This window comes from Lampris incognitus, chromosome 5 (genome assembly GCF_029633865.1).
Source record: "Lampris incognitus isolate fLamInc1 chromosome 5, fLamInc1.hap2, whole genome shotgun sequence".
NCBI classification, from domain to species: domain Eukaryota; kingdom Metazoa; phylum Chordata; class Actinopteri; order Lampriformes; family Lampridae; genus Lampris; species Lampris incognitus.
In genome coordinates, this window is record NC_079215.1 from 53,379,202 (window position 1) to 53,398,383 (window position 19,182).

Sequence of the window (19,182 nt, forward strand, 5' to 3'; positions counted from 1 at the left end):
ATGCGGCTTGAACCGGTCACACTGTCAAGTGAGGCCGATGTGGGACAGCAAAGAGTTATTAACTAGTCTGTGTTCTGAGGATGACATCATTCCCACGTCGAACACCAGACAAACCTACATATTCAGAACATGTGTTACTGCTTGTTTGTTTACGTAGTTTTGTGTCGCGCCCCAGAAAAGGAAAGTCCTCTTTATCCCTTGCCCTCTGCTGCAGGGAGGTTGCAGAGTGAACCTGAAGCAGGAAGAGATTTACTCTCTATCTGCTGGTTTGCACGAATGTGTGATTGAGAAAAAATCCCAATTATTTTGCAAAATATTGTAGCTATAAATAACGATGATTGGCCTTCGTTTCACGAAACTGTTATTTTATTGCACTTTGATAATTTATCACGAGAACTATTGTTTTCACTTTACTCATCACCACCTTTTTCCAGAAACATTCCATGTTGGGCTTCTCTCCTTCTTTCCGACCTGACTGCCAACTTTTTGTTTTGGTCACAGCGGTGCAGGCTGCATGCTTTAATGGTCATGATTGATTAGGCGTAATAGAAACACTTGATTTAACACATTGGGATCGGGATTTAACCAGGGGTCGAGAAAAGTACGAATAATCATGTACACAGCGAGGCATAGTGGCGTTGTTTTGCAGGATTGTAAAACCTGGAACTTCTTAGCAAGTTCTTTGTAGTGTTTCAACTACTATACACACTACTGTTGTGTGCTTGCGTGCGTGTGGTAGAAAGATCAGGGAAGTAATGAACCATAAAATTCACATTGCTGTGTTGTGTATAGCTTTTCTCTGTCCATGTTGCTGCTGGCTCTCGGTGTAATCCAGATAGCTAATTTAGGACCCGACAATATAAAAAACGCTGACAGAATCGTGGAATGGAGATGATGGAGAATAGGGTTGGGCAATATAATGGTATGTACTGTGCAACAGTAGAAATGTGTCCCCCGCTAGAGATTTGGCAATATCGTTTCAAACGCAGGAGCTGGTTCATGTGATTTGGGCAGCAGCACTCCATACCGGTTGGGGGCAGTAATGCAAGATAATGTTTTTTGCCAACCGCCATAAAACTAAAGAAGAAGACTTGAGCATGCCAAGGAAACATGGAGGAGGAGAATAGAATTGTAAATACAGAGCAGGAGGAGGCATCCCAGCCAACACAAGATGAGGGAGAAGAACTTGTTACTAAAAGGGGTGCAACTTCTGTCGTGTGGACATGTGAAGTACGGTATGGTTATTCTCCTGGATCGCCACCTTGCCGTGGTGGAGAAGCTTTCATGTACTAATGATCCACCACCTTGCCGTGATGGAGAAGCTTGCATCTACTAATGATCCCTAGAGCTGTGCTGTCCAGAGCTCGGCTCCTGGTAGGGTCACCCAAGGCAGATACGTCAAGGGGGAGATTCCAGACGAAGGGTGATCCAACAAAGACCTCAACAGCAGAAGCGGTGGAAGATGTGAAGGCTGCAACAAAGGGTGGTCCCTAATCGACTTGGTTCTCCATGCCATTGGACTCTGGCCACCCCCTGCCAAAGACCGTGTGGTGGCAACAGCCATTCCGCGCAAAAAGCTGTCACACGCAGCCATCCTCCCATTATCTGGCTCCAGGATCAGCCTCTACACCCACCTGAAAACCCAGAAGGAGGACAAGTCATACTCGATCCCAAGTGACCGCTGAGGATGATGGTTATTTTAAACAAATTCTTAATTGAATTTACAGAACAGTTACTGTATTGTGATGTATACCGTTAGTGATATGAAATTACACATACCGTGATAGAAGATTTTGACCATATTGCCCACCCCTAATGGAGAATGGATCAAAACAAATTTCCGATATAAACAGAGGTATCTGGTGGCCATTTACTTGGGTGGGACTTCTGGAGCTTAAGTGCCATGGTGACGCTGAGGGTATCTGTTTACACAGAAGCACCTATTCACACATGCAGCCTGATTTGAAAATCTTGCGGTGAGTTTACGTGTTGGGTTATGTTTGAACGTAGGCCGGAGTCGATGTTGCATAAAAGTTTTATTTGCAGTTTGCTGACTCAAAGACCTAGGAACAATCGCGGATATGTTTCTGTAACTACGGTAGTTTGAACAAAAGCCGTAAGATTGCTGTAGCAATCTTATGTATGATGCTTTTACAGGTGCAAGTGAATCCCTCACAAGGAATACATTCACGCCTTGAAAACCAGCAGAAGTAAGAATATATTTAAAAACGTCTGGAAAACGTGCCAAGCCACAGGGGAGCTACTTTCAGTCTGCACAGAGGGGAAAATCAATAGGCAGCTGTGGTGTAAAGTGAGTTTACAGTATAAAAGGCATCCTACAGGAGTGAAGGCATTGTCATGTTGCATGTGAACAACGGCTGTCTGTAACTCTTACAGATGGAAAAGCTGCATACGTGAACAGGGAAAACCGCCAGTGGTGACGGAAAATTCTTTGCGGCACTGTTACAGATTGTATGTTTGAAAGTGACTCCAGTATGTTAGAGGTCTGCAAAGACTTGAAACAGCCTGACCCATGTTGCCGGAAGAACTGTTAATATTTGTCTAAGCCTGTCCTGAATGGGGGGGGGGGGAGACAAAAAAAAACAAGATTCAGCTACATTTAATTCCACTTGCTAGCCTGCCTCCCGATTTTCCTGTGTCAAATACATGTCGCGCTTTCTCTGCCTCTGTCTGTCTGTGTCTATCCGTCTGTCTGTCTCTCTTTCGCTGTGTCTCTATGTATCCGTCTTTCTGTCTGTCTGCCTGTCTGTCTGTCTCGCTCTCTGTATCTGTCCGTCCGTCTGTCTGTCATTCTCTGTCTCTCTCTCTCTGTATCCGTCTGTCTGTCTGTCTGTCTGTCTGTATCTAGCCATCTGTCTGTCTGTCTCTTTCTCTGTCTCTCTCACTATCCGTCTGTCTGTCTGTCTGTCTGTCTGTCGCTGTGTCTCTCTGTATCCGTCTGTCTGTCTGTCTGTCTGTCTGTCTGTCTGTCTGTCTGTCTGTCTGTCTGTCTGTCTGTCTGTCTGTCTGTCGCTGTGTCTCTCTGTATCCGTCTGTCTGTCTGTCTGTCTGTCTGTCTGTCTGTCTGTCTGTCTGCCTGTCTGTCTGTCTCGCTCTCTGTATCTGTCCGTCCGTCTGTCTGTCATTCTCTGTCTCTCTCTCTCTCTGTATCCGTCTGTCTGTCTGTCTGTCTGTCTCTCTGTATCTAGCCATCTGTCTGTCTGTCTCTTTCTCTGTCTCTCTCACTATCCGTCTGTCTGTCTCTCTTTGTCTGTCTGTCTGTCTGTCTGTCTCTCTCTCTCTAATCATTGACTGGGAACAGGTCACAGGCGTCTTTGGAGCAAAAGGGGATGTTGTTTGGTTTGAAATGAAAGCAGCTTGTGAGTTTCATTGCTATACTCCCTTCCCTATTTTGCTATTGTTAGTAGTCTGTTGCTTTACTGAAGTGCGTTTACTAGCTCAGACAAAGAAGAACGAAAAGGTCAACGTTCACATATCATCAGAATAGACCGGGAATAGATAGTCCCCCACACACTGGCATGGTACCTGTGCTGTGAGGCAGGGGCACAACACAAAGTAAACTGTTTGGAGTTACGTTTGGGTATGTGATAAATGTTTAGGTGTTCGGTATTAAATGTTATTTTTTCCCCCAGTAGAAGTGGACTCAACTTTCATATCCAAAAATGAGCAGAATTCAGAGGGATTGCAGGGGGTGGGGGTGGAAATGGGACACTGCAAGAGGAGAAGCAAAGAGGAGAGAGAAAAAAGGGACTGGAATAAAGAGCGTAAAAAGCATCCATTGGGAAGAAGGGTGCTTGTATTGCACCTCTACTGGAAAACATCACAAGGCCTTCTTTATTTTAGGGAACCGTAGCACACATTGCACGGCCAGATTTAGCCCTTAGACTAGAGGAATGTGGCACCTGCACTGACGTACGATTACATCTGTTTTCCTGCAGCATTTATTAATATCACGCTATATTTTCTTTTGTGTCTCTAACATTGTCATTGGCGGCAGCAAGTGCTACTTTTGGAACTCTGTCCACACTCCTTGGACAATATAACCAACCTGAAAATTGCAGCACCCGCTTGTATGATGTCTTAATAATTTTGGTCACATGGTCATGGATACTGGGTGGAAGCAGTAGGTACAATACGCAGCAGAGGAATTGTTGGCCGCACAGAAGTTCCAACAATCACTGTAATGGATGTCTTGAGGGGGCGGCACGGTAGCGCAGTGGTTAGCGCGGTCGCCTCACAGCAAGAAGGTCCTGGGTTCAAGCCCCGGGTTAGTCCAACCTTGGGGGTCATCCCAGTTCGTCCTCTGTGTGAAGTTTGCATGTTTTCCCCGTGTCTGTGTGGGTTTCCTCTGGGGGCTCCGGTTTCTTCCCACAGTCCCAAAGACATGTAGGTCATGTGAATCGGCCGTACTAAATTGTCCCTAGGTATGAATGTGTGTGTGGGTGTCGGCCCTGTGTGATGGCCTGGCGGCCTGTCCAGGAGGTCCCCCCGCTTGCTGCCTAATGACCGCTGGGATAGGCTCCAGCATCCCCGCAACCCTGAGAGCAGGAGAAGCGGTTCGGGTAATGGATGTCTTGAGGGGGTAATAAAGCTCCTAATGTAAATGTAATCAGACCGCGCATTGTCTCTGAAAATGATCCACAAGCTAAAATTATACAGGAATATAGGAACAGGAGAGAAGAAAACATGAGGGGACTATCTCCCTCATTGCAAGAAAGTTGGCATAGCAGAGTTTGTTATGCTTTATGGGAACCAAAGCCAATGAAGCACAGCTCGTCCTGCTCTATGGGGACTATCAGCACAGTTGGAGTGAGTCTTCCACCCTAACATTCCTTGGAAGATACTATGTGTTGTAATAATGTCATTCAGGAGTGTCCCATTCCGTTGGGAGTTTGTCTAAATTGTATGTAATGCCGTTCTTTTTATCATCACAAGATGTTTTTTTCCCAATCCAAATGAATATGCTAGATTCCCGTAGACACACATACACCACTCCCTGTCTTTCTCATGCATTTCCAGCCGAGCCACTTTTTTACTCCCTCTATTACTTTTGCAGCTGTTCATTCTTTGTACCGAATATATTCAGTTGAACGGTTTAAATAAGAGTTTATGTCTGCAGTAGGTCAGTCCATGTCTGTGCTGTGAGTGTAGCTTGTTCACATTACGGTGTATTTCATCAAATGTTGTGCAGACATTTTTTCAGTTTGAGTAGTAATTATAGTTGTTTAGCTGTTACTTGCTGTAAGCGTTTATCCTCTCCCCTCTGTCATTCCAGGTCCCCGAGATCATCAGTACGCTGAGACAGGCTGGCAAGAGCTCGGCACGCAGCGATGACATCACCACCACAACTAACAAACCTTCCACCACCACCTCTGCAACTGGAGCACCCTCTGAAACAAACTTCCACTTTTCCTCCGTTTGTACAATGACGAGCTCTTCAGCACCTCCCAATGCGGTGTCTCCGACAGTGTTCGCCAAGAAGTTCGAGGTGCTTTTCTGTGGTCGTGTCAGCGTTGCTCACAAGAAGGCCCCACCCGCCTTGATTGATGAATGCATAGAAAAGTTTGGACAATCACGTGGCTCAGGGGCTTGTGCTAAAGGAGGAACCAGCGGGGGGTTGGTGGGTGGGCTGAAGAGGGTGTTGGCCTTTCAGTCTAATGGTTTGAGTAGTGGCGAGTCAGATAATGGGGCCAAGCAGAGTCCATCCGGTGGGAGAAGACCCATGCTGTTTAAACGGGACCCCAGCTTCCCTTGCCTGCAGGCCCTGGACGAGAATGGACTCTCACCAGAGATTACACACAGCACAGCTTCTCACACTGAGTCCCAAACTGCCGGTATTCAACCCACAAGCCTTCAAGAAAACAGGACCATGCTGTTTATGGTAATTTACACAAACAAACACACACACACACACACACACACACACACACACACACACACACACACACACACACACAAACACACTATAGGAAGGATGTTCTGATGGATTGGCTAGCATCAGCAGATATTCACTTAAACTATAAATGTAAGCACCTTTTCAGAAATCACCTGACGTTAATTATCCAGTTACATTTGGTGGAAAAGGCTAACCCTTGCTGGTGTCTTTTAATAAGGTTCCTACTGTCATGGAAACCTGAAAAAGTCATGGCGTTGGAAAATTGAATGTTCCAGGTCTTATTAAAAGGCCTTGTTCCAGAGTTATTGCAAAACTATATTTTCAGAAAGGGGTTTTCCCGGCCTAGGCATTCATTACGCTGGGAAATCATGAAGTAGCTGCTACTTCCCATTTTACTGGTTATTTTAAGGAAAAAAATACCAGTTTAAGTAAACCTGACAGAACTGGTCCCAGGTCCTATGTAACACCTTGTCCCTTGTTAAATTTTTGACACAGTAAGTCATATAAACCTGCCTGTCATTAGCTTCTCAGGTTAGCCAGGTAACGCCTGTCAAAGTGCATCTTTCTTAACAGCGATTAGTGTAGCTAAGACCAACAAGGGACTTGCAACATGACTTGCCATATTGAATCTGCCATTTCTGTGTCTGTCAGCAAATAAATCTTTGCATAGTCTTCCAAAGGACAAGTGGAGCAAGTTGAAGTGGCTTAAAAACCAAGCAGATGCTAGCTAGCCCGCATGCAGTGATGTGCTCCGCTCGCTTCTGTCCTGACTGACCTCTGAATGAGGCACAGTTCAATTCTGGATTTGCAGCAAAACTGGCTGGGGCAGTCGCCTGTCACTCACCTAGGTTTACCTGTCACTCACCCGTTACGCTTTCTCTTAGGGCAGTGGATAGTATGTGGAGAGAAATGTACTTTGCCTACTGAAAACAGCTTGCTGAATTTAAGGAGAAAGAGGACGTGTATAATCAATTCAGAATATTTAGATTCCTCTCAAGGAAATGCTGAAACTGGGAACATATAGGACCTTTACAGATTTACGAATATAATGAATGTTTTTGAATAGTGCATTTTTTAAAGTCTGTGTGATCAAAGTCAAGTTGAACTGCTTGGAGATCTAGTTAAACTCGAGGCTGGAAACACCCAAAATTCCCCATTTTCTGACAACACATCTTTAATGGTAGTTTTATTGTTTGGTATTTTGGTGTGTCCTCATTTGTACCTTGCTAGTAGAATAGCTGGGCTTCAGAGTCAACTTTCACACAAAAATGGGGACAACGGAACATGAACATAGACCCGAGTAAATGTTGGAAATGAAAATTATACTTAAAGACATACTGATTAACAATTCTGCCCAATCTATGGCTTGTGGCTTGTCAACATAATTTGAAAAGTTGGTCCCTCCTCCCTAGCTCAATAGGACGCATAGCTCACATCCTATGAACACAGTTGTCAGATCACAGCACAGCATGCCAGCAGCAAAGTAACTAAAGCGGTTTTGTATGTGAAGTGTTTATAATGACCACTACAGTATTTTCAAAGCATTGCCGGTGTTACACAAAAACCTGTTACCCCTCAGATTCTGTTTCCCTATGATTGAATAATGCCTTCTAACTAATTGATTATTGGATTACCCTACGAACCATTTAATTTTTTGAAAAGCTGAGATCCTAAGATCCTAAGCTTTTTAACGATGGATAGCATATGGTAAAACAAAAAAGTGCATAAACTCGCTAATTTGAAGTATCTTGTTGACTACCATATGGCTCAGAAGTAAGCATCAGGCTTTTACAAACCCTTTTATGATAGGGGCAGCATGGCTCAGGAGGTAGAGCGGGTCGTCTAGTAATCGGAAGGTCGTTGGTTCGATCCCTGGCTCCTGCCGAGAGCGTGTCGAAGTGTCCTTGAGCAAGACGCTGAACCCTTAACTGCTCCTGATGAGCAGGCTGGCACCTTGTATGGCAGCCTCCGGCATCAGTGTATGAATGTGTGAGGCATAAAGTGCTTTGAGTGGTCGGTAGACTAGAAAAGCAGTATATAAATGCAGTCCATTTTGTTTACCACATTTTGTTTACAAACATTTTGAATATGTAAATGGTTAGTAGGTTGCTCCTCAGTTTCGCCTCCCTGTATTTTCGTGTTTTAGGTGCCGTGTTTGCCATCATGTATTCTTTCAGTTGTAACAATCTGGCACACTCACTAAGCACTTTCACACATGCAGCCTTTAACGTTACTTAATACCATTTTGCGATCAACATGACGGAAAATCAGTTGCAGCAATTGGACAATTCAAGACCTAGTAACGTTACCGCTCAAGTTCCACGTCGACAAATGTGTTAACAAAAGGCATTGTGTTACTGCTATGAGCGCGCAGAACGCCAGGACACTGACATACGGCATTCCTTTGTTGACATGTATGGGAGCAGTCACAAAGTTCCCAAGAGGTGAGGAGATTATTCTGTGCCATCTAATGCATTTAAAACATGTAGGGCAGGTTATTGTGTTGTTCATCTGTGCAACGTGCTATCGAAAAACGAGTATTTCATCATAAGCGGTTAGTTAACGTTTGGCAAAAATGGCAAATTGGACAACTATGAGTTGAAGGAGCGTGTTAACATTAGAGCAGATGAGATTAGTCGACGGCGTTGAACCAAGTGTCCTCACTCGCCCTTTTCAAACACCCCAGTAACTCTGGCGCAAGACTTGCATGTAATTTCCGGAAAACGGCAACAGAAGACTTTAGTGGTACTGGTGTGTGATTAGTAACAACGCATTAAAATTATGCTAAGGTCTCTGTGGGAAAGGTGGGGTTGTTTTTGTGGGTGTGTTTGAATATTGAAAATAAACCTTGTTTAAAAAGCAAAGTATGCTAAGGTGTAGCTTATGTTAACAGAAGCTGCTGCCTTCACCAGAAAATTGCCTGCAATTTATTTTGTTGATGGTGGGGAACGCATGTGTGACAGTGCCCACTCAACATTGCAATTTCACGGACTTACACCCTCACTAGCAGCACTGTTGCTTGCAGGCAAAGGTAGATGCCCAGAAATGCCCCAAAAATTCAGGAAACCGGAAATACAAGAATTGCAGAGTCTCTGCAGACACACACTGACACAGACTACCAATTGGCCATAAATAAGGATTGAGTTGGTATATTTCTGGATAAGGTTACACCATTTCACGGGGGGGGGGGGCTGCTACTCAGTGCCTTTCTTGATCATCATTATCATCATCATCAGGTCAAATGTCCTCGGATGTCCTCAGTGCCTTTAATGACAATGGATATGATCTCAAAACCTTAAGAACTGCTTTTTTTTTTTACCATCGTGCAGCATGTTGCATCACATGTCATTAAGAGGAAAGCATTGTGTACAATAACTACCCTTAGTCTGTGCAACAGTTAATTGATTTAGTCAGGCCTACACAAACCCTCAGTGGCACACAGGCTGTGAAATGCAATGTTAGGTAATGCGTTACATTAAGTGCATGTAATAAGTGTTAGTTAATAGGTAATAAGGTCCTTATAAGGCCTTATTAAATGCTTATTAACATTGTGTTAATAAGTCTATAATTAGTTAATAGGTAATACAGCCCTTATAAGTCACAACTTTTGCGTTTTGTGGCTTATTGAAATTCTTTTAATAACTTGCTATGTGCAACGTTTTATGCAGATTGGACTTACAACCTAAGATGAGTGTGGAATAAGTAGGTTTTGCATATTTCTCAAGCACCACCTAGTGGCTATAAACATGTTTATGATGCTACAATTAACACTTATATAGTCTTATTAACACATAATAATGTAATAAGCATTCTATAAGGGCCTTATTACCTTTTAACCAACACTTATTGCATGCATTTCATGTAAAGCGCTACCCAATATTAATGTCGGTTTCAACTGATTGCCTCGAATGAAATATAAGTGATCAATATCAACACAAAAGTGCAGTTGGACCATGAGAACAAATAATCTTTCACAGTGCTTTAACCTCTAAACTAAAAAATTAAAGTGTATCGGGCCATAGTTCTCGCCACACTGCTTTACGGCTAAGAAACATGGACAGTTTATAAACGCCATTCAAAAATACTTAACCACTTTCACACCACATGCGTCAGAAAACTTCTTGGTATGAAGTGGGATGACAAGATCCCTGACACAGAGGTCCTCACTCGCTCAAGACCGCCAGTATACACACCATCCTCATGCAATGCTTCATCGGGTGGGCCACGTAGTTCGCATGGGCTCCCAAAGAAACTGTTATACGGCGAACTCAAGCAAGGCAAGCGCTCCCATAGTGGTAAAAAAAGACGTTTCAAAGACACCTTGACGGCTTCGTTAAAGGCCTTCACCATCAACTACGACACATGGGAACAGAACGCTTTGAACAGAGGAGAGTGGTGTGCAGCTGTCCGAAATGGTGCGAACGCATATGAGGCCACCAGGATTGCTGCAGCAGAGAGCCGCAGGCAGGTCAGGAAAGACCGTGCCAGCTATTCCCACTATCCCATGGCCACACTGCCAAAGAACATTCAGTGCGCAGATTTGACTAACCAGCCATCTTCGCACCCACAGAACTCGACCCCTACAGGATGAGTAGATGGTCCTCGTCACTGCGACGGATGGAAAAAAAAAAAACCTCTAAAGTATGACCAATTAGTTTAAGATGATACTCTGATTCGTATACAGCGCCGAAATAGCTACCGCAGAGAGCAGTCAATGCACAGATGATCAGGGGGAGGGAATCGAGTCACACCAGACTGTGATTACCAAGGCTTGTTCCTGGATACGCATCCCGTTACCAAAAAGCTGTTGACCTGTGGCCCTGGCAGAGGTGTATTGATTTTGGCCAACCTTCAGTTTAGCAACGGTAAGTACCAGCGATAGATTGGGGGGGGCAAAGTTGCGCTTGAATTTTGTGCTGACTCTAAACTTTTTTTTTTTTTCTAATGGGGAAAGAGAAGTGCTCTCCATTCTACTCTTTTACATTTTGGGTGACAGTTAGACTGCTTTGCAAAGAGATGGGCGTTTTGAGAAGTGGTGGCGTCAGACCGAGCGTCGGCACACGTCTGAGAGCCAGTTTCGAAGAGCTGCTTAAAAGGCGTGGTTCATTTTCTGGGGTTTGAATGGTACATTGGTGGCTTTAGTGTAGCTTAGCTCCATAGTTTGGTGTCTACCGGGATCATTAAGCAGGTCCTCTCAGAAGATGAAAAATAAACCTTCAAACTTCACCAGAGATAGATGGCTAGTCTAACAGAATGAAATATTGTAATTTACATATTTAGAAAATCTCTACTTTCACTTTCTACTCCGAACCACAGATTAAACAGGGTTCATTATCCGTGTACAGCCATGGCGGAAGAACATGGATTTGTGTATTGTGAAAAAATAGTTAGAGAACGTTGGTTGAGAGAAAATTTTAACACTAGGCTAACAATTAAAAAATGACGATCAGCTTTGGAGAGGGTTTATTCCCCTTATTGAGAGAGGAGTTGCTAATGATCCCTACTGATATCCAGCAATTGAGCTAAGCTGGGCTAAACTCGCCATTCAACAAGCCTTCGAACTGCATGCACAGACATAAAAAAGGTTATCCACAAGTTTGTCTGACTCTGTAAGTAGGACACATGGACAAAGCCCTGGTAACTGGACTAACCCTTTAAGGCCAAGCCTCATTGCAGAACTACTTTATGACTAATGTCATCTTGGGCTTAATACACTCACGAAGAGCAAGATGGGGCGGGATAGTTTGCGTAAGTCTGCAAGATGACTCAGCATGAGCCGGTGCTGAGTGTTGCTCAAAAAGAGGTCACTTTCTCCCCTATATAACCTCTCTCTGCCCTCCAGTATTCCCCTGCTGATGCTAGCCTTCCTGTTTCCCTCTCCAGACAGGAGGTAGTCAGCATTGGCACAGGAAGTGAAGCGCGTGTGGGGTACCTCTTCAGCAGAAACCGATATAATGATTAACATCCTTAGCACATCCCGCTGACGCTGTGGACACAGACACCATGACGTCATGCTCGTGACTTTAGAAATCCTACCTCCCACCTTGTCGCATGACTGTCAGCAAAATTTCACCTAGTCCCGCCTCCCTCTGTTGCTGTTGCCGTGTCTGAGCTGTGCTTCTACTGGGGGATAGTTTAAAATTCAACTACAATTCATAGTGTTTGTAGTTAAATTACGTTTTTTGATAGAGCCTTCTTCAGACCTGTCTTCTGTCTAGATTTGTCCAGGTTGTGGCAGGGAGGGCTCCTGTTCACACCCTGTATCAACACACGTCTCAACATCTGTCTCCAGCGACCACTTGTGACTGAATTTTGTTTTCCCACTCATTATGAAAATAACTGCGTACACCTCTGCACTTGGCAGCACAGTGGCGCAGTGGTTAGCGCAGTCGCCTCACAGCAAGAAGGTTCTGGGTTTGAGCCGCGGGGTAGTCCAACCTTGGGGGTCATCCCGAGTCGTCCTCTGTGTGGAGTTTGCATGTTCTCCCCGTGTCTGCATGGGTTTCCTCCGGGTGCACCGGTTTCCTCCCACAGTCCAAAGACATGTAGGTCAGGTGACTCGGCCATACTAAACCCCTAGGTATGAATGTGTGTGTGTGTGTGTGTGTGTGTGTGTGTGTGTGTGTGTGTGTGTGTGTGTGTGTGTGTGTGTGTGTGTGTGTGTGTTTGGGCTCTGTGTGTGGGCTCTGTGTGATGGCCTGGCGGCTTGTCCAATGACTGCTGGGATAGGCTCCAGCATCCCCGCGACCCTGAGAGCAGGATAAGCTGTTTGGATAATGGATGGATGGATGAAATACTTTTATAAATATGGTACAGTATGTGCTGCTGCAATTTGCTTATCATATCAGCATTGCTGTCTTGAGTAGATTTATTCGATAATTTATTCTTGCATTTTTTTTAACCTGTTAAGTCCTGTCAATGTCGGGGAGGGGGGTGGGGGGGCTTGAACCTAAGTCTTAAATTTATCTATTAGTGATTTTGCCCTGTGGCGAAAACATGGATTTTTTTAACTATACTCTCTTCGACACTCTTCATCTCCAACACACTCTTGACATATTCTACCCCTACCCCATTTCTCCTCCCATTCACACCATGGTGCGAATGGGAGTTTGAACCCACCTCCAATGCTCCTGGCCTTAACTCCCCTTCCACCTGGTCTCTTGCACACACAGTATATCTACCTTTCTTCTCTCCATCATATCAGCCAGCTCTCCCTTTACCAGTCATAGTGCCAACATTCAAAGTTCCAACTCTCACCTCTACACTCCTACCCTTCCTCCTCTCCCGCTGCCTCTGGACATGCCTTCCTCCTCTCCCTCTCCCTGTCCTTCTCCTTCGCCCAGCAGTAGCATAGTTTCCACTGGCTCCCTAATGGTCAACAGTACCAGTGGCAGTTGTTGGTAGCACGGCCCGCCTCTGGAAATCTGGTTATGATCTGCATATTTGATTTGTCAAAGGTTTTACATACACCGGATGCCCTTCCTGACGCAACCCTCCTCATTTATCCGGGCTTGAGACCGGCACTAAGAATGCACTGGCTAGTGCATCCTCAGTGTCTGGGTTATTTTGCCCTGTGGCAAAAACATGGATTTTCCAGCTGAAACCCTGAATGTCTTTGGCATCTAGCTTCCTGTTATTTATTAGAACTCTTTGCTGCTCTTGTTGCAGTTACTGAATGGCTGTTTTGACTTAATGATGTCATTGATTGTAAAAAAAAATAGATTGGAATTTTTTTTTTATCTATATCTCATTTTTTATTTTTCATTGCCAATACTGGCACACAGAACTACACTGACATTAATTGTAAGCAGCCATACCAACATGTACCCCGGTTCTGCTTAATGACAGAAGCTAAGCAGGTATGGTCTTGATTAATACTTGGATGGTAGACATCCCGGGAAACCTGAGTTGCTGCTGGAAGTGGTGTTGGTGGGCCATTAGGGGCAGTCTTCCCTCTGGTCCTAATAAAAAAACCCAATGCCCCAGTGCAGTGATGGGGAAACTGCTGTAGGAGATGCCATCCTTCGGATGAGACGTTAAACCGAGGCCCTGACTCACTGTGGTCATTAACGGTCCCAGGGCAGTTATCACAAAGAATAGGGGGTCTCCTGGTGTCCTGGCAAAAAAATCCCAACCTGGCTCTCTCCATCTGGCGACCCAGTCAGTCCCCCATGTAAGTTGTGCAATGATTTCCTCTCTCTCCACTTCAAGCTGATATGCGGTGAGTGTTCTGGTGCGAAATGGCTGCCGTGCATCACCAAGATGGGTGCTACACATTGGTGGTGGTTGAGGTGACTTTCCCCCCTTCACTGTGAAGCGCTTTGGCTGTCAAGATAAAGTGCGATATAAATGTTATCTATTTTTTTACCCCCCCCCCCTTTTCTCCCAAATTGTCAATTGTACCTGTCCAATTACCCCACTCTTCCAAGCTGTCCCGGTTGCTGCTCCACCCCCTCTGCCCATCCGGGGAGGGCTGCAGACTACCACATGTCTCGTCTCCTCCGGTACATGTGGAGTCGCCAGCCGCTTCTTTTCACCTGACAGTGAGGAGTTTCACCAGGGGGAAGTAGCGCATGGGAGGATCACGCTATTCCCCCCAGTTCCCCCTCCCCCCCCGAACAGGCACCCCGACCAACCAGAGGAGACGCTAGTGCAGCGACCAGGACACATACCCACATCCGGCTTCACACCCGCAGACACGGCCAACTGTGTCTGTAGGGACGCCTGACCAAGCCGGAGGTAACCCGGCTATTGAAACTGGCGATCCCCATGTTGGTAGGCAATGGAATAGACCGCTACGCCACCCGGACGCCCCGTGTGATTCATACTTGACATGGTTGTGTGGTTGGTCAGTGGAGGTGGACTCAGAGGAGGATGAGCTTGACCAAGATGCCCTCAGAGCTTTACGGCATGAAACACAGGATCGTTAGATAACTGTAGTAAATATGAATCAGCAAACAGCCCTCCTCGGGTAGTCGGTGTCATTCATGTCATCATCTTGGTATGATTGGAGGTTGCCTCGAGCAGATTGTACTTCTTGTTAATATGAATGTTTTAAATGAATATTTTTTGTTAAAGGCTCAGTAAAAAAGATACTAATGTCACTAATTTCTATGCATCTCCGAGGCAGGGGTGTAGGAAAGGTCAAAGTAGACGACAGAGCCGTGGTCAGATGCTAGCGTTGTGTGTGAGGTCGCTGCTTCTTGCTGTCACTGGTTCAGCTCAAACCTCCCCACAGATACTGTGGTGTACCACACTCACAGAAACCTAAAGTTACACACGTTAACCACAGGATGACGGCTTATTAAGACATGCATACGCGCGTACACATGTTCGGAAACATGTAATCTTATTTTACCGCTACTTGTGTCTTTCAGGTGGGGAAGTCGCAGATCTTTTTGGTTAGTCCAGACACTAAGAAAGTTGCCATAGAGAAGAGTTTCAGAGAAATCTCCTTCTGTTCACAGGTATGTATGTACCAGGTTTCTACCCTGTTTGTGTGTGTGTGTGTGTGTGTGTGTGTGTGTGTGTGTGTGTGTGTGTGAGAGAGCGGAGAAGGTAATATTTATCACTAAAATGTCTACCATCTCCACAGGGTATTCGTCATGTGGATCACTTTGGCTTCATTTGCAGGGAGACAGTGGAAGGAGGAAGCTGCCATTTCGTCTGTTACGTCTTCCAATGTGCAGATGAGCCTCTGGTAAGGCGGGGAGGGGGGGGACTGAAAGATGGGGGTGTGGACTAAAAGCCAGAGAAGAGTGGGTTATATTAACAGCCAGCTTAGGAAGGTATAGTTCGAGGTGCACAGACACAGCAATTGTGTGAAAAGCTTTTGGTTACAAAGGGGAATGAATCGATCCATTTAGATAGCTGTTTTGAGATCTTGCCTATAAGTAGTGGCCTTGCAGAGGATATGGTCTACAGCGGGGATGGAGATGTGGAACACAACTCCCCTAAGGCCCAATCTTACATAGCAGTGACTTGTTACACATTTCAGTGTTACGTTTTCATTCATAATTATCAATGTTAAAATGTAGAGCTCACAGATGAGCATTTACCATATAGATTACTGTATTACCTTTATTTAAAGAAAGTGCATGTCAGGCCTCTACATAAGCAAGGAGGATGGATCAAATACACATCTGGCTAGCATATTTATTTTAGTTGTTAAATGACTGGTAGGTTGTTTTGAAGATAAAGCGAACATAGTCTTTTAATTTACAATTTTACAATTTCCTTTAGCAGACGTTTTAAGACACACACACACATTACTCCTGGCTGTTTCCACATCGAAGAAGAATCAGAAAACGAGGTGCTTGTTCTGCATGGGCCGATTGCATCCATTCAGTAGGAACATTGGAGCGTGTCACTCGGTCATGCGTCTCTCAGCTCTGTGCCTGTGTCTCCTGCAAAGTCTTACACAGCACCCCTGTGCACAAAACAGTCTCTAAACTAGCAAATTGATGAAGCTTTATAAATATTGGCAATATTTGAAATTGTTTCCGACTTGCCAAGTGCCGTTTTATAGCTAGCTCCTACATCCAGGCGGGGTTATCAACGAGGAATTCCACCCAGAAGGCATAGTGACGTGGTCTTTAATCAGCTGTCTTACTTGAAGCCAGGGCAGGGGAGACTGCCTTGTTCCTCACACACATTCCCAGATAACAGACTGGATGCTCAACTTTCCCTCATCGTTTCCCATCTGAAGAAATGCATCTCTTCAGGGCGCCTGGGTAGTGTAGCGGTCTATTTCGTTGCCTTCCCAACACGGGGATCGCCAGTTCGTATCCCCGTGTTACCCCCGGCTTGGTCGGGCGTCCCTGAAGACACAATTGTCCGTGTCTATGGGTGGGAAGCCGGATGTAGGTATATGTCCCAGTCGCTGCACTAGCGCCTCCTCTGGTCGGTCGGGGCGCCTGTTCGGGGGGGAGGAGGAACTTGGGGGCGAATAGCATGAGCCTTCCACGCGCTACGTCCCCCTGGCGAAACTCCTCACTGTCAGGTGAAAAAAAGCGGCTGGCGACTCCACATGTATCAGAGGAGGCATGTGGTAGTAGTCTGCAGCCCTTCACAGATCAGCAGAGGGGTGGAGCACCAACCAGGACGGCTCGGAAGAGTGGGGTAATTGGCCAAGTACAACTGGGGAGAAAAAGGGGGGGAAAGCAAAAAAGAAATGCATCTCTTCTTTTTCTGCCAACATCCGGACTCTGTCTTGATGGGATCAGTTAAGTTAGGCTTGCGTAATAGCTCTACACACATTAGGTGCATCATTTTCAGTGTGAACCAAAGCCTCTGTGTGTTTTTAGAGGTCAACTATATTCTTTTTTTAATATTAGTACTAACATTTGAAGATTGTAAACACTCAGCCACTGCTCTGGACATGTAGGGATAGATGGATTAGTATGTTCATGCAAAGATGGAGGGATAGCTGATGAACAAACCAGATGACTTTGTCTTGTTCTCTCATAGGTGGATGAAATCATGCTGACCTTAAAGCAGGCGTTCTCTGTAGCAGCCTTGCAGCAGAGTGTGAGGACCCAGAACCAGCAGTGTGACACCTGCCCTATGCAGCAGCTCCACAGACTGTGTGAGAGGATAGAAGGTAAGAAACCTAAACCCATCTGCCAACCTCCGGCTCTTCCAAAAGTGTGCACACACGGCTCCTGTGCAGGCCGGAACATTCTAGAAACTAGGGGAAACCTCCTCTGGGATTCCACAAGTGTTTGGAAAAGGGTGAAACAATGGGTAATGCGGCATCTGTTGCATTTGAAAGCCATAATATCTAGGAGTTACCAGCTCTGATCATATTGAACTCTGACCGAAACCTTCAAATCCAGTTAAGGAATCGAGGTCTGGCACGAGTGTTGGTTCATTTCTCAACACGGTGTCGTACGTAACCTCTTTAGTAACCTCATGCTTGACTGTGTGAAAAACGGAAGAAAGTATTTCCAACTGTTCATTGCTGATGAAATTGCCTTTGGCAGGTAAGTTATGTACTTTCTGAGCCTCTTAGCCCAGGTAATAAAAAAAAGTTGGTTGCCTGCCATTGAGCACATGTTTGGGGAAATCGTGCCCTATTTAGTTTGTCTTGGTCTTGTCTCCCTCATGTTTTTAATAATTTTGCCTTTGTTCAGTTGGATTTGTATGGAGTACCGAGGACAGGCCATCCCTGCTCCTCATTCAGTTTGAAGTCAATCATAGCAAACAAACCACTTGTTCATCTCAAGGTCTCACTTTACTTATTTACTTATTTATTTTTTGTGTGTCACTTTTACCAGGTCTACATCCTTCTAAAACTAAGTTGGAGCTTCAGAGACACTTGGCCAACCTGGACAACCAGGAGCAAGCCTCCGTCTTTGAGAACACAAAGGTATTTATGTTTAAAAAAAAAATGAAATAAAAAATTTTGGCCATGTCTGCGGGTGGGAAGCCGGATGTGGGTATGTGTCCTGGTCGCTGCACTAACGCCTTCTCTGGTTGGCCGGGGCGCCTGTTTGGCGGGGGGGGGGGGGACTGGGGGGAATAGCGTGATCCTCCCAGGCGCTACGTCCCCCTGGCGAAACTCCTCACTGTCAGGTGAAAAGAAGCGGCTGGTGACTCCACATGTATCGGGGGAGGCATGTGGTAGTCTGCAGCCCTCCCCGGCTCGGCAGAGGGGGAGGAGCAGAGATCAGGACGGCTTGGAAGAGTGGGGTAATTGGCCAATTACAATAGGGGAGGAAAGAAGAAGGGGGGGTAGATGTCCGAACCTGCGCCGTGTGTCAGTAAACAGCATGTCGCTTGTTTGAAAAATAGCTTGCCCTAGCTCTATTCTTGCGAAGTTTCTCACTCTTGCTCCAGCCTATTTTAATAAGGGACCAATCTGGGATCATTTTTGGAATTATATTACATTGTGTTTGACAATCCTGAAATATGATTCCTGTCTTTGTTTGCCGGGACGGCTTCCTTTTTCTTTGGATAGTGTTGTATCCTCTCCTGTACAGCTCTATCTTTTATTTTATAGCCATTTTAGTGGCATCACTGGTGAAATGCCTCATTTTATATGCTAACTTTTCATGTACTAACCTTTTAGAAATCAATAAAAATTTGAATTACAAAAAAATGACTTGGATAGATAAATTTTCTCTGTAATCTCTGCGGTAGACAAATACAACTGACTTCATTATGACTAAATCACAAGTTATTCACATGCAGCACTCCCAGACACAGACATGATGCACAACTCTTCCTCACTTTAATCATCGCGCAAGTCATCAACCATCCAT

The 19,182-nt window shown here is 45.2% G+C and overlaps 1 protein-coding gene across 2 annotated transcripts in view; it reads left to right on the forward strand.

The window, feature by feature from the left end:
- tbc1d1 (TBC1 (tre-2/USP6, BUB2, cdc16) domain family, member 1) overlaps positions 1-19,182 on the forward strand; it is a 93,246-nt gene that overhangs the window by 27,429 nt on the left and 46,635 nt on the right. For both annotated transcript variants that reach the window (XM_056279528.1, XM_056279529.1), the window contains 5 exons: positions 5,297-5,902; positions 15,295-15,384; positions 15,513-15,617; positions 17,387-17,519; positions 18,196-18,287. In XM_056279528.1, the coding sequence (XP_056135503.1) occupies positions 5,297-5,902; positions 15,295-15,384; positions 15,513-15,617; positions 17,387-17,519; positions 18,196-18,287 (1,026 nt within the window). The remainder of the gene's footprint in view (positions 1-5,296; positions 5,903-15,294; positions 15,385-15,512; positions 15,618-17,386; positions 17,520-18,195; positions 18,288-19,182) is intronic.